At 41.2% G+C, this 14,173-nt stretch overlaps 2 protein-coding genes across 45 annotated transcripts in view; both read right to left on the reverse strand.

Annotated features, from left to right (window-relative positions):
• LOC115786625 (protocadherin gamma-C5-like) overlaps positions 1-14,173 on the reverse strand; it is a 365,072-nt gene that overhangs the window by 33,698 nt on the left and 317,201 nt on the right. The window contains exon 1 of one of the 44 annotated variants that reach the window (XM_030738872.1): positions 7,649-10,220. The exons of 40 other annotated variants lie outside the window; for them this stretch is intronic. In XM_030738872.1, coding sequence (XP_030594732.1) covers positions 7,649-10,117 — 2,469 coding nt within the window. In that variant the 5' untranslated portion in view covers positions 10,118-10,220. Of the gene's footprint in view, positions 1-524; positions 3,144-7,648; positions 10,221-14,173 lie in introns of those variants that run through there. 3 more of the 44 variants (XM_030738881.1, XM_030738873.1, XM_030738879.1) reach the window with 3 other exon arrangements.
• On the reverse strand, positions 4,032-6,687 carry LOC115787059 (protocadherin gamma-C5-like). The gene has a single exon (XM_030739632.1). The coding sequence runs from the start codon at positions 6,537-6,539 to the stop codon at positions 4,032-4,034; it is 2,508 nt and encodes an 835-aa protein (XP_030595492.1). The 5' UTR covers positions 6,540-6,687.

Consider the following 14,173-nt stretch of genomic DNA (forward strand, 5'->3'; position numbering starts at 1 on the left):
CATATGGCTGCCTTTTATGTGTAACTCGATAATCACTGCGTGAAGTGTCATATAATATAGGAAAGTCAAACAGCTAAAACGATGCTTTCCTTCGTGCTGAAAGTGGTTGCAGACTGCAGCGTGTAGCATACTCTTCGCTCATTGGTCAGTCAATTAAACTCTTCCTGATTGGTTTAGTGCCACGCGACAGCGACAAAAGTAGAACATTTTCCAACTTTCTTGTGTCGCGTCGCCTGGTCGCGTGTGCACGTCTACGTGTACGAGCTCGAAATTTCACATGCACGAATGTCGACGGTCGCTTAGCTGGAGGAGGGCAAGGGATTGTCGCCTCATCGCACAAGCTCCATAGGAAATGAATGGAGAGCGAGCGACGTCGCTCCCCGTGTGTCGAGCCCATAATACTAATAATCAAGTCGTATCTCTGTATTGCTCTCTTAACGTTATGGTACATAGCTCGCAATATAAAAAGAATATTCAGTAATGACCTGTAACATTTAGGTGAATGTCTGCTGTTTCCTGCTCACCTGCTGACTTTCAAAGGTCCATGTGCTGTCCGGTAAAGACGCATCCAGCACACTGATCACCTCCTTAAAGTCTGTGGTGCTGCTGGGTTTAATCAGAGTGAAATCACTGTACTCTGACATTGGAGACATGCAGGACCTGAAGGACTGACTCTGAGACAACATGTCTCCTCCCAGGACCTCCACGTACTTTATAGGTCCATCAGTGTTGAGCTGAATCTGCAGGTTTCTGTTGGGGTTCTTGTAATCATCACAGTCGGTCCGTCTCATGCAGCAAGTACTGCTGCTTCTGCTGCTCCTGATGCATTTAACCGCTAAGATGAGAAAAGTCAGCAGAGACAGCACGGACACCGAGGCCAGAGAGAGAATCAAATAAAGGGTGATTCTCCCAGTTTTCTTGCTGGGCTCGGCCGCTTTATGTCGGAGGTCTAAGATGGGCTCATGGAGACCGTCCTCCAGCAAGATAGACACAGTCACTGTGGATGATTGGATCGGTTCTCCGTCGTCCTTGATCTCTATAAGCAGCCTCTGAGAGGAGTCGTCCTGCTCGGACACAGCGCGTTTAGTCCTCACCTCCCCTGTGTACAGATTGACAGTGAACAGAGAGGCGTCTGTGGCCTCCGCCAGTCTGTAAGAGATCCAGGCGTTATGGCCCGAGTCAGCGTCCACGGCTGTCACCTTGGTAACCAGGTGACCCGCTTTAGCGGAGCGGGGCATCCTCTGATGAGAGAGGGAGCCCAGAGCAGCGGAGGAGGGGTAAATAACAGCGGGGGCATTGTCGTTCTGGTCCAGGATAAAAACATGTACAGTGGCGTTGCTGCTGAGAGACGGAGAGCCCTGATCCTTTGCCTGAACCTGAATCTGAAACACCTTCAGTTTCTCATAGTCAAACGAGTGCATGCTGTAGATGCTGCCGTTATCTGAGTTGATGTAAACATAAGATGAGACAGAAACGTCCTGCACTTTAGAGTCCAGTATAGAGTAAGAGATCTTTGCATTTTCACCCGCATCAGGATCAGTCGCTGATACTGAATACAGTATGGAGCCTGGTACTCCATTCTCTTTTAAATACACAGCATAAGTTTTCTGACTGAATACAGGAGCATTGTCATTCACATCCGTGATAGTGACAGGTATGATTTTCTTACTGGACAGAGGAGGAGAGCCCAAATCAATGGCTGTTATTTCTATATTGTACTCTGAAGATCTCTCTCGGTCTAAAGGAGCACTGGTAATCAGCGCATAATTATTTGAAAAAGAAGGTTTTAGAGTGAAAGGAAACATTTTAGGAATTTGTAAAGTGACTTTGCCATTATCGCCTGAATCAAGGTCACGAACACTGAGCAAAGCCACCACAGTCCCACTGCGAGAGTCTTCGGGTACAGAAGTTGATTTTGAAGTGAGTACAATTTCTGGTGCGTTATCATTTACATCTAGTACATCCACCTGGACAGTACAGTGACCCTCCATTTTAGGGAAGCCTTTATCAGTCGCAGTAATATCTATTCGATATGAAGACTGAATTTCGTGGTCTAGTTGTTGTTTCAAATATATATCTCCAGTTACAGTATCAATATAAAACAATAAAAGCACTGATGGCGGTGTGTGTATACCAAGCGAGTACTCAATTTCTCCATTTGGACCCTCATCTATGTCTGTTGCTTTTGTTGTAATAACAAATGAGCCGTTTACATTGCTTTCTTTAACAGCGACTTTATAAAAACTATTTTCGAATGATGGCACATTGTCATTGATATCAAGCACAGTTACAATTATTTTGGAAGTTCCTGTCTTGACAGGATTGCCCCCGTCTATAGCAGTAAGAAATAAATCGTGAGTTGATTTTTTCTCGCGATCTAAAGATTTATTCAGTATTAATTCAGGTATTTTCCCTCCATTTTCAATTTCTTTAACTTTTAGAGTGAAACACTCATCTTTACTTAGTGTGTATGTTTTTAATCCATTACTCCCTACATCAGGATCCACCGCCATCTCTAAGGGAAACTGAACACCTACAACAGTGGATTCAGCTATTTCTATTACATGATCACTTTTGAGAAAACTAGGAGCGTTGTCATTTATGTCTCTAATTTCCACTTCTATCCGGTGTAACTGTAGCGGATTCTCTATAACAACCTGCAGAGGTAACACACAGCTGGCGCTTTGTCCACATAAAGCCTCTCTGTCTATTCTGTCATTCACCAGAAGCTCGCCCTTCCCCGCGTCTACGCTGAAATACTGCTCACCAGCCTCAGAGGCGACACGCAGATTACGGTCAAAAATAGCTGACAGTCCCAAACCCAGGTCTTTGGCAAGATTCCCAACCAAGGAGCCTCTTTCTAGCTCTTCTGGGATGCTGTAGCGAGTCTGTCCGTTTACTGTACTCCACAAGAGGAACAAATAATGCCACCAAACAGTGAGCCATCTCCAGTCTCTGTATCCCATTCTCTTTGTCATCCCCAATCCGTTACAAGGCAACGTTATTTCCCATCGAATCATCATTTAGACAAAAATAAATTAGTAAGAAAATCCATCAATGACGAACTTGCAGCACGCCAAATATATCCTCGTTTATACATCTTGAGGTGTTCATTAAAAGCATATTATTTAATCCCAGTGTTGAGACGGATGTTTCTCTCATCTCGCGCTCGATGCACTGGCTACAGTAATGAGAATGGATGGGGGAGGGAGTAGATCTCTTTGTACAACCCCCTATGCTATTGGCTCACAACATCTACAATGCATCCAGTAAGACGGAGACAGAAGTATTTAAGACCCGGCAGAAAGACTGTATCACACAGCTCATTGCCGTGCTCACCGAAGAGAAATTTAATATCATTGAACAGTTTTATTGAAAAAATACACGTTTTCTTCTTATTTCAATGTGTTATTATAATTATTCTTCTTTGATTTGTATTAGTTTCTATAATAATATTAACATTAAATTGACACGTTGTCTAAAAATGAAACAGAAACAGTAACATCAAATTAAATATTCACTGTGGTAAAATGTTAGATTAAATTAAATTAAAATGTGCATCATTACCATATTTCGAAAACAAACGCACCTCATTTTGTTGAATAAGTTGTCCAATCACTTATCAGATACTGTCATACGTTCAGCATCCAGAAAGTCGTTTCAAGCCGATTCATTTCAAATAAATGTAATTTAATTAAAATGAATTGAATTTTATTTGTATGGAGACAAATCACATCAGTCGCCTCAAACTTTTCAACAACTGACTCTAAAATAAGTCAAAATCCTACGAGGATTAAAAGTCATAAGTTAAAATGCTTTCCTTTTGCTCACTCCAACACTTAGACAGCTGTTTCTAAATAATGTGCGTGTATTTCAGTCTTGCAAAGAAAAAATGCTTTGACACAAAATAAGTCAGAAAAACACGTAGCTCGGTTATATCTTCAAATCACTATGATAATATAAGCGTATGATTATGCTATAAACCACTTTATGTATCACATCAAATCAACTGCTTTGATGGTAGACAGACTTTAAATGGTGAGATAATTAAGATAATGAGAGAGAAAAAATAATTTTCTCCTCACCTGCTGGCTCTCAAAGGTCCAGGTGCTGTCCGGTAAAGACGCATCCAGCACACTGATCACCTCCTTAAAGTCTGTGGTGCTGCTGGGTTTAATCAGAGTGAAATCACTGTACTCTGACATTGGAGACATGCAGGACCTGAAGGACTGACTCTGAGACAACATGTCTCCTCCCAGGACCTCCACGTACTTTATAGGTCCATCAGTGTTGAGCTGAATCTGCAGGTTTCTGTTGGGGTTCTTGTAATCATCACAGTCGGTCCGTCTCATGCAGCAATTACCGCTGCTTCTGCTGCTCCTGATGCATTTAACCGCTAAGATGAGAAAAGTCAGCAGAGACAGCACGGACACCGAGGCCAGAGAGAGAATCAAATAAAGGGTGATTCTCCCAGTTTTCTTGCTGGGCTCGGCCGCTTTATGTCGGAGGTCTAAGATGGGCTCATGGAGACCGTCCTCCAGCACGATGGACACAGTCATTGTGGAGGACTGGATCGGTTCCCCGTCGTCCTTGATCTCTATAAGCAACCTCTGAGAGGAGTCGTCCTGCTCGGACACAGCGCGTTTAGTCCTCACCTCCCCTGTGTACAGATTGACAGTGAACAGAGAGGCGTCTGTGGCCTCCGCCAGTCTGTAGGAGATCCAGGCGTTATGGCCAGAGTCAGCGTCCACGGCCGTCACCTTGGTAACCAGGTGACCCGCTTTAGCGGAGCGGGGCATCCTCTGATGAGAGAGGGAGCCCAGGGCGGCGGCGGAGGGGTAAATAACAGCGGGGGCATTGTCGTTCTGGTCTAGGATAAAAACATGGACAGTGGCGTTGCTGCTGAGAGACGGAGAGCCCTGATCCTTTGCCTGAACCTGAATCTGAAACACCTTCAGTTTCTCATAATCAAACGAGTGCATGCTGTAGATGCTGCCGTTATCTGAGTTAATGTAAACATAAGATGAGACAGAAACGTCCTGCACTTTAGAGTCCAGTATAGAGTAAGAGATCTTTGCATTTTCGTCAATATCCAGGTCAGATGCTGATACTGAGTACAGTATAGAGCCCGGTACTCCATTCTCTTTTAAATACACAGTATAGGTTCGTTGACTGAATACAGGAGCATTGTCATTCACATCGGTGATAGTGACAGGTATGATTTTCTTACTGGACAGAGGAGGAGATCCTGAATCAGTGGCTGTTATCTCTATATTATACTCTGTAGATCTCTCTCTGTCTAAAGGACCATTGGTAACCAGCGCATAATTATTAGAATAGGATCGTTTTAGAGTGAAAGGAGAACCTTGGGGTAGTTTCAGTATTACTTTACTATTATCACCGGAGTCAGCATCACGTGCATTGAGCAAAGCCACAACTGTGCCACTAGGTGCATCTTCACGAATTGGCTTTGGTTCAGAGGTGAGAACAATTTCTGGAGTGTTGTCATTTATATCCAAAATATCTATCTGTAGACGACAGTGACTCTCCATTTCGGGAACACCCTTATCTCTTGCCATAATTTCAACTTTGTAGGACGTGGCTTTTTCATAATCTAAGTCGCCTTTCAAATGTATTTTTCCATTTAATGGGTTGATGTCAAATACTGATAACACGGATTCGGGAGTCCGCGAACCAAATGAGAATTCAACTTCTCCGTTTGGGCCCTCGTCAGCATCTGTCGCTGCAATTTTAATTACAAATGTATCTTTTGCAGTATTCTCTTGTAAAGAAACTTTATATGTATTTTTTTCAAACACTGGGAAATTATCATTATTATCAAGTACTGTGATGGTTATTTGTGAGGTACCAGACATGACTGGGTTCCCCCCGTCTAACGCAGTCAGCAGTAGCTGATGAACTGCCTTCTTCTCTCGATCAAGAGGCTTCTCTAACACTAACTCGGGCACTGCTTTGCCATCCTCAACCTCCTTCATTTTCAACGTAAAACACTCATTTCTCGTCAGTGTGTAGGATTTTACCGAATTACTTTCAACGTCTGAATCCTCTGCACTCTCCAAAACAAGACGAGTTCCCACTGCTGCGGACTCGGCAATTTTCAAAGACAGCTCCTTTGTATGAAAGCTTGGAGAATTATCATTTATATCTTTTATTTCCACCTCAATTCGATGTAAAGTTAGAGGATTTTCAAGAATTATTTGCAAAGGCAATACACAGCTGGTGCTTTGTCCACATAAAGCCTCTCTGTCTATTCTGTCATTCACCACCAGCTCGCCCTTCCCCGCATCCACACTGAAATACTGCTCTCCAGCCTCAGACGCGACACGCAGGTCACGGTCAAAAATTTCAGACAGTCCCAAACCCAGATCTTTTGCAATATTTCCTACCACGGATCCCCGTTTTAGCTCCTCTGGGATACTGTAACGAGTCTGTCCGTTTATTGTACTCCACAAGAGAAAGAAATGATGCCACCAAAGAGCCAGCCATCCCCAGTCTCGGTATCCCATTCTCTTTGTCATCCCCTATTCGTTACCATGTGTTCTTTTCCATGAAGAAAACCAAATTGAATATCCAGTTCCAAGGAGAATTATTTACATCCAGAAAAATATAACGCCCACTGTTGTTCATATCTGAAGCTTAATTTTCTCCGAGATATGAGCGCATCACTCCAACCTCCACCTCGTTGCATTGCTAACGTTTACGGTGCTGAGGCTGCAAGGGGGAGGGGGTAGATCTCTTTGTACAGTTCTGTATACTATTGGAGCACAGCATCTCCCAATAACATCCAATTGGAAGAGGACTGAGCAGCGCTCTTAAAGACACAGTTGCACTATTGAGAACGAACTCATAAACCCACACGCATTGCTGGTTCTGTGATAGGTGTAACGCCAACATTATCCTTCTCGATGTGAAGTTGCGTTTAGGGCTCATTATGCCATTCATATAGTCAAAGAATTATTGATCCATACGTTTAAACAAAACGGATATTTAAAGAGAACAGTATCCAACAAAGGAACAAAGCAAAACGAAATCAAAACCCTCATTGTCCACATCCAAGGCCTGCAAGAGAGATTACAGTGTCTGTAAACCGTAACTCAGTTTTGCAAAATTAAAATGTTCTCTGCCGTCATTACATAAACAGAAGCGACTGTTTCTGTTTAGTTAAGAGCATTTTGACAGATCTTGTCAACAGTTCCCCTTTTTCAAGGAATGGAGAGGTGACATGCTCTTCAATATATAAACTTTCGACGATATTAAATGTACACAAAACAATACAGGTATCACTGCATACTTATGAGGCTCATAAAAATTAATGTGAGCATGCCAGCAATCCATTTTATACCATCAAACTATGACTATTAGAAAATAATAAAAAATAATAAAACATCATAGAATGTCATGTTAAATGTGTAAGTCTGAAAATGAACTATTATCTGCTCACGTGCGTCATCGTTTTTCACTCTTATCAAATCCTACATGTAAAACTTCCAACATAACAATAATACTAATAATAAAAATGTACCTCTATATTGCTCTCTTAACGTTAAGAAACATAGCTCGCAATATAAAAAGGATGTTCAGTAATGACCTGTAACATTTAGGTAAATGTCTGCTGATTCCTGCTCACCTGCTGACTCTCAAAGGTCCAGGTGCTGTCCGGTAAAGACGCATCCAGCACACTGATCACCTCCTTAAAGTCTGTGGTGCTGCTGGGTTTAATCAGAGTGAAATCACTGTACTCTGACATTGGAGACATACAGGACCTGAAGGACTGACTCTGAGACAACATGTCTCCTCCCAGGACCTCCACGTACTTTATAGGTCCATCAGTGTTGAGCTGAATCTGCAGGTTTCTGTTGGGGTTCTTGTAATCATCACAGTCGGTCCGTCTCATGCAGCAAGTACTGCTGCTTCTGCTGCTCCTGATGCATTTAACCGCTAAGATGAGAAAAGTCAGCAGAGACAGCACGGACACCGAGGCCAGAGAGAGAATCAAATAAAGGGTGATTCTCCCAGTTTTCTTGCTGGGCTCAGCCGCTTTATGTCGGAGGTCTAAGATGGGCTCATGGAGACCGTCCTCCAGCATGATGGACACAGTCACTGTGGAGGACTGGATCGGCTCCCCATCGTCCTTGATCTCTATAAGCAACCTCTGAGAGGAGTCGTCCTGCTCGGACACAGCGCGTTTAGTCCTCACCTCCCCTGTGTACAGATTGACAGTGAACAGAGAGGCGTCTGTGGCCTCCGCCAGTCTGTAGGAGATCCAGGCGTTATGGCCCGAGTCAGCGTCCACGGCCGTCACCTTGGTAACCAGGTGACCCGCTTTAGCGGAGCGGGGCATCCTCTGATGAGAGAGGGAGCCCAGGGCGGCGGCGGAGGGGTAAATAACAGCGGGGGCATTGTCATTTTGGTCCAGGATAAAAACATGTACAGTGGTGTTGCTGCTGAGAGACGGAGAGCCCTGATCCTTTGCTTGAACCTGAATTTGAAACACCTTCAGTTTCTCATAGTCAAACGAGTGCATGCTGTAGATGCTGCCGTTATCTGAGTTGATGTAAACATAAGATGAGACAGAAACGTCCTGCACTTTAGAGTCGAGTATAGTGTAAGAGATCTTTGCGTTTTCACCCGCATCGGGATCAGATGCTGACACTGAGCACAAAATTTTCCCAGGAGGATGGTTTTCTTTTACATAAACAAGATAAGAGGACTGGGAGAAAACTGGTGGGTTGTCATTTACATCTGACAAGTCAACAATTATTATTTTGTCACTTGCTAATGTGGGTTTTCCTGAGTCAGAAGCACTTATTTTAACTCTATATTGGGCGTGTTTTTCACGGTCAAGTGGCCCATTCGTCACTAATAAATAATGGTTAGATAGTGAAGGGTTTAACTTAAAGGGAGATTTGGGGGATATGCTCAAGATAACTTTTCCATTGTCACCAAAATCCGGGTCTTTTGCACTTATTAATGCAATAACTGTCCCGACTGCAGAGTCCTCTGGAACAGGTGTTGTTAAAGATGTAATAATAATTTCAGGAATATTGTCGTTAATGTCAATTATTTTAATTTCGACGCCACAGTGCCCATCCATCTGAGGATTTCCTTTGTCTTTGGCCGTAATATCAAATCTATGTAAAGAGTTTGTTTCATGGTCTAAAATTCCTTTTACAACTATAGTTCCAGTGGAAGGTTCGATGGCAAACAACGATAAAATCAGATCCATTGTTTGTTCTGCGAATACATACTCAATCTCCCCATTTACTCCTTCGTCTGCATCCGTTGCCTTAACTTGCAGTATTTCAGTCCCGGGAGTTGCCTTTTCACTGACATTGGACTCATACAGCTGTCTTTCAAACTGCGGCGCATTATCGTTATTATCAAGTACTATAACTGTAATTTCAGATGTCCCTGAGCGCACCGGATCTCCACCATCTACAGCGGTGAGGATAAGGTTATGTACAGGCAGCTTTTCTCGATCAAGAGGTTTTTCTAGGAGTAGTTCGGGGATTTTCCTCCCATCCTTGTGAATTTTGATAGTCAGTTTGAAATGATCATTTTTGCTTATTAGATAAGACCGCACAGAATTGACTCCGACATCGGGATCCCGTGCACTTTCTAAAGGAAATCGCACACCTGGATTTACCAGCTCTGCAATTTTTAACACCTTTTCTTTAGTAAGAAAACTAGGAGAATTATCATTTGTGTCCTGTATTTCAATTTCGACTCTGTGTAGCTGAAGGGGATTATCTATAACTAGTTCCAAAGGCAATAAACATGATGGTTTTTGCCCACACATTTCCTCCCTATCTATCCTATCAGTAACCACCAGCTCTCCCTTCCTCAAGTCCACACTAAAATACTGCTTACCAGCTTCCGAGGTTATCCGCAATTTACGCCGATTCAGTTCAGACACAACCAAACCCAGATCTTTGGCTATATTTCCTACCACAGAGCCCTGTTTCAGTTCCTCTGGGATGCTGTAGCGAGTCTGTCCGTCTATTGTAGTCCACAAAAGAAAGAAATGATGCCACCATAAAAAAACCTGCCATGTCGGTAATCTGTTCCACATTATTCCACCTTCAGTATATCCCATATCTTTTCATTCCAAGCCCAACTTTTCAACAGATTAAGTATAGAAGGCTTATAATCCAATGTAAATGCGTCTTCAAATATAACAGTGAAAGTCATGCTTTGTGTCTGCATATGCATCCCTCCCCCTCCAGTGCAGAACATTGTAACGGTTAAACGGGTGATGCTACTCGGTGAGACAGAGTAGATCTCTTTGTACAGCTCTGGATTTCATTGGTGGAAACAGTACACCTACTTTCACCAATCATGGCATCACTGAACATCTCCAAAGCAGTGACGCAAAAACGAGAGCTATAAAAAAACTAAGTTATCATTATTAAATCTATTATCATTTATTATTAGATACTATACGTGCATCTGTCTATACATCACAGGCAATCGTTTTTAAAATGTCTTTTTGAAAGCTATAAATATAAATCTTCAGACTATTTAATGTAATTATTAATATTAATAGCTGCGGATGACAGATGACTTTGTACAGCGTCTTGTAAGGCACTCAGTGAATGATCACTGCAAGATTATTTATATAATGATTTGCATTAATCCATGTATTCTTTTGCATGTATCTCAGAATTTGTGTTAGTCATCTTGCCTCCATGTACCTGCCTAATGCTGCACATGCCTTTGTGGCAGACAAGGCTCTTCATTGCCTTCCTGTGGCCAGAAGAAGCCAGTGCAACCTGCAGTGTTACTCTCACGCCTCAGAGAAATAATTCTGACGGAAGCCAACGTAAAATACCCGTATGGAGGTCTGTAGAGCAAGTGAACGGGGAGGGGGAGCGGTGACGGCGTAGGAAGACTGTTTCTCTCTCTCTCTCTCTCTCTCTCTCTCTCTCTCTCTCTCTGTCTGTCTGTCTCTCTCTATCTATGCGCGCGCGCACACACGCACGCAGCCTGCTTTTCTGCCTCTCACATTCACTGATAGAGAGCAAGCACTGTGTACACTCGTGTCGCTGACACATTAAGCGTACGACAGATCATGTTACACTTATGCTACACTTCACAAATATTTTTATTATTTAACTCACGCACCATAATTGTGCACTTTCCCTTTACTGACAACAGGCATTATGCGCATAGACTATAACCATAAATATCAAATATTGTTCAAAGCGCCTATATTGATCAAGAAAAATTGTAAATTAATCCATTAAAAGCACCCCCAAAGTGATGTGAAAAATAAGAAAGAATAAATCTCTAGTATTCGGACTAGTCACACTCTCTAAAAAGACGTGGGCGACAGAGGGAGATGTAGAGAGTCAGTGTGAGAGAAAAGGAGAGGGAGGGGGAGCGCACTGGAGCTACTTTCAGCACCACCAGTGTGGACAGTGCCACACGGGCGGCCATCTGATGCTGCTGCATGCTGCTGAAGAGACAGACAGTCTTAAAGGCTCTCACTCAAGACAGCCTGGAAAATACAACCTCACTTTTCTTGGTGTCTTTTTTTTTCTTTCAGCGGTACATAAAAGTAAAGAGGAGTAGGCTGTGTTAGAAGCACAACCCATTAGGTTTTTGGGTCAGCTGTAAAGGCACATGTAGATAATGCCTGATAGAACAATAACATAATAAGCTCAATACTGTATGGTTAGACATTTATTTCTAACATCTGGGCCTATATGGTATTAAATGTTACACTAATATTATGGTATTTAGTCATGGAGAAATGCAAAGTTCAGATATGTTAGATAACTGCATAATTATGAAGTCAGTTCAATAAAAGTTAAATTATTGTGGTTGGTATTTAGCTGCTAGTAAAATTAAATTATTTTCAAGGCTTAAATCTTTAAGTATCAAGGAATATATCCAAAGTGGAAATCTGATTTACAATCTGGAAGGACATACCCTGTGCTTTCATGTCTTCAAGGTCAGTATAGTACACAGTACACATCTAATGTTGATCAGTGGATCAGTTTCTATACCAAACAGAGGATGGGAAGTAGGATACTCCCATATATAGTCACCATATAAAATATGGAATTATACAAACCTTTATCCCACATCTTCATACAACTATTGCTTGATGTAAAATTAGTATGGGGTTAATGCAGAGAATTAGTTAACTTTAAACTGGCAATGAAGGACTAAAGAAGGAGGAATACACATAAAGCAAGGTTAAACAAGACACTATCAACAAATTCTGCTGATCATACATTATGCATAGATTTGTTAAACTGTGGTGCATCAGGTACCTTAGTTACCAATACAACAATCCTCCAATAAGGGCAACCTGCATAAAGGATATAATATTCAGCTATTATTGATAGTGGTGACACATTATGATAACGGTACTATGAATTTATATAGAAGATTATGAATGAAAATGTTCCAACTATTTTTACATAAATTCTTATGAATTAGCTACTATGAATTTACATAAAAAATAACTAGCTTAATGCAAGAAAGTTTCAGCTTTGAATTCGGTTTAGTTAAATTTCCAAAGTTGTTCTTTTCAGTTAACTTTTTACTGGTTTAAAATATTTAGTTTCAGTTTAATTTTCAGTAGCTTCAATCTAAGTTTTAGTCTTCTGAAGTATTATAATATGGATGGTATGTAATAGAGGTGAGGTTTAAGCTGTTCAGAATAGATATTACAATAAAAACACAACAACACTTTGTGAAGGCAGTTGACTCTCAGTCATGTAGACATCCCAAGTCTCAAAAAACACAAGCATCAAAGCCTTATCAGAGTGGTTGTGATGATGAATTTCAATCAAAAGACAAAAACTAAACAAAAAGACAAAAACTAAAGACACGTACTTATTTTTTAAGTTATAAAGTCATAAAAATTTTATTTCAAGGTTGCAGTTTTTATTTTTATTTGATGACTTAAATGTTTTCATGCATAGTTTTGATTTTTGCTTACTTATAATCCACTATAAAACTTGTGATTTGTGTTTTAATTTTCAACATGTAATTTCAGATGTACAGATATCTTCATGTTATTAAAAAGTACAGTTCACCAGTAATATACGTCTATGCATTCTTCAAAGGCATTTCTTTTTGTTTAGGATGTGTTTGTCAAAGCAGTGTACTGTATGTTGTTATATATCTTGCAGAAATTCCTTTGTATTTGTAGTTGCAAACACATTCCATTAATGCCTAATATATTTCTGTCCTGTTACTTGTGCTGTACTTCATCAATCTACTGGATTGTAACATCATATTTAATCATATGTTATTATTTATATAATAATTGATGGTCCACAGCATCAATTCACTGACTAAAGTTCATGATACTGGACTGTATAATCCCCCAACTTCATTCTGGCATGAGTTACTCCAGCAGCTGGTCTTCCCTGCTAATACTTTCCTTAAACCAACAAGCCTGTTAGCAGGGAGAGCTGTCAAGCTTACACAAATATCCTGTGTAAGATGGACAGTACTTTGACACCTTTAAAACAGGGAATCTATAAAGGAGCTGACAGCTTGCTAATCTTCAGGGCAGATCTTAACTTGTGACCATATTATGAAGAGAGTAATTTAGTGTTTCACCCCAGTCAACAATCAAATTATGTTTTAAGTGTTACGCCACTCACACTGTCATGCGTGATCAGATGTCAACAAAAGCTACACCCATGGATGCCTGATTGACTCAGTTGTGTTAAATGTTTTGTAAGGTGTGCTAACGGATGTGTTGCTTGTGAAAATAAATAAATAATGTGATTATCCATTTCACTCAGTGCCACTGTGTGGTGTTTGGACACTGCAGCAAAACTTGTCATTGCTCCATTTTGTGTTTGAAGTCTGCTGTCTATGTGATTGAGATGATGTGTATCTGTGAGTGCGTCAGTGCTTGGTCCTGGTTGTAGAATCAGAAAAAACTTATGCTGTATGTGTTTGATGGCAATACTGCACAATAAGAATAAGAACTATTTCTTACCTTATTTGGGGAGTCAGGATTTAACAGAATTGAAGGAGGAATCAGGAAGAGTACAGATCAACAGGGGACACATGAAAGAGAAAAACAAAAGAGAAAAGATATCAGTTAGACTGGTGTCCTCACAGAGTCTGGCTGTGGGAAGTAGAGTAACCAGCATACTTACCATCACAAAAAACAGGG

Source organism: Archocentrus centrarchus, chromosome 10 (assembly GCF_007364275.1).
Source record: "Archocentrus centrarchus isolate MPI-CPG fArcCen1 chromosome 10, fArcCen1, whole genome shotgun sequence".
Classification (NCBI taxonomy): Eukaryota; Metazoa; Chordata; class Actinopteri; order Cichliformes; family Cichlidae; genus Archocentrus; species Archocentrus centrarchus.

Excerpts from the sequence above, each read along its gene's own strand:
- LOC115787059 (XM_030739632.1), bottom strand. The coding sequence starts at position 6,539 with ATGACAAAGAGAATGGGATACCGAGACTGGGGATGGCTGGCTCTTTGG.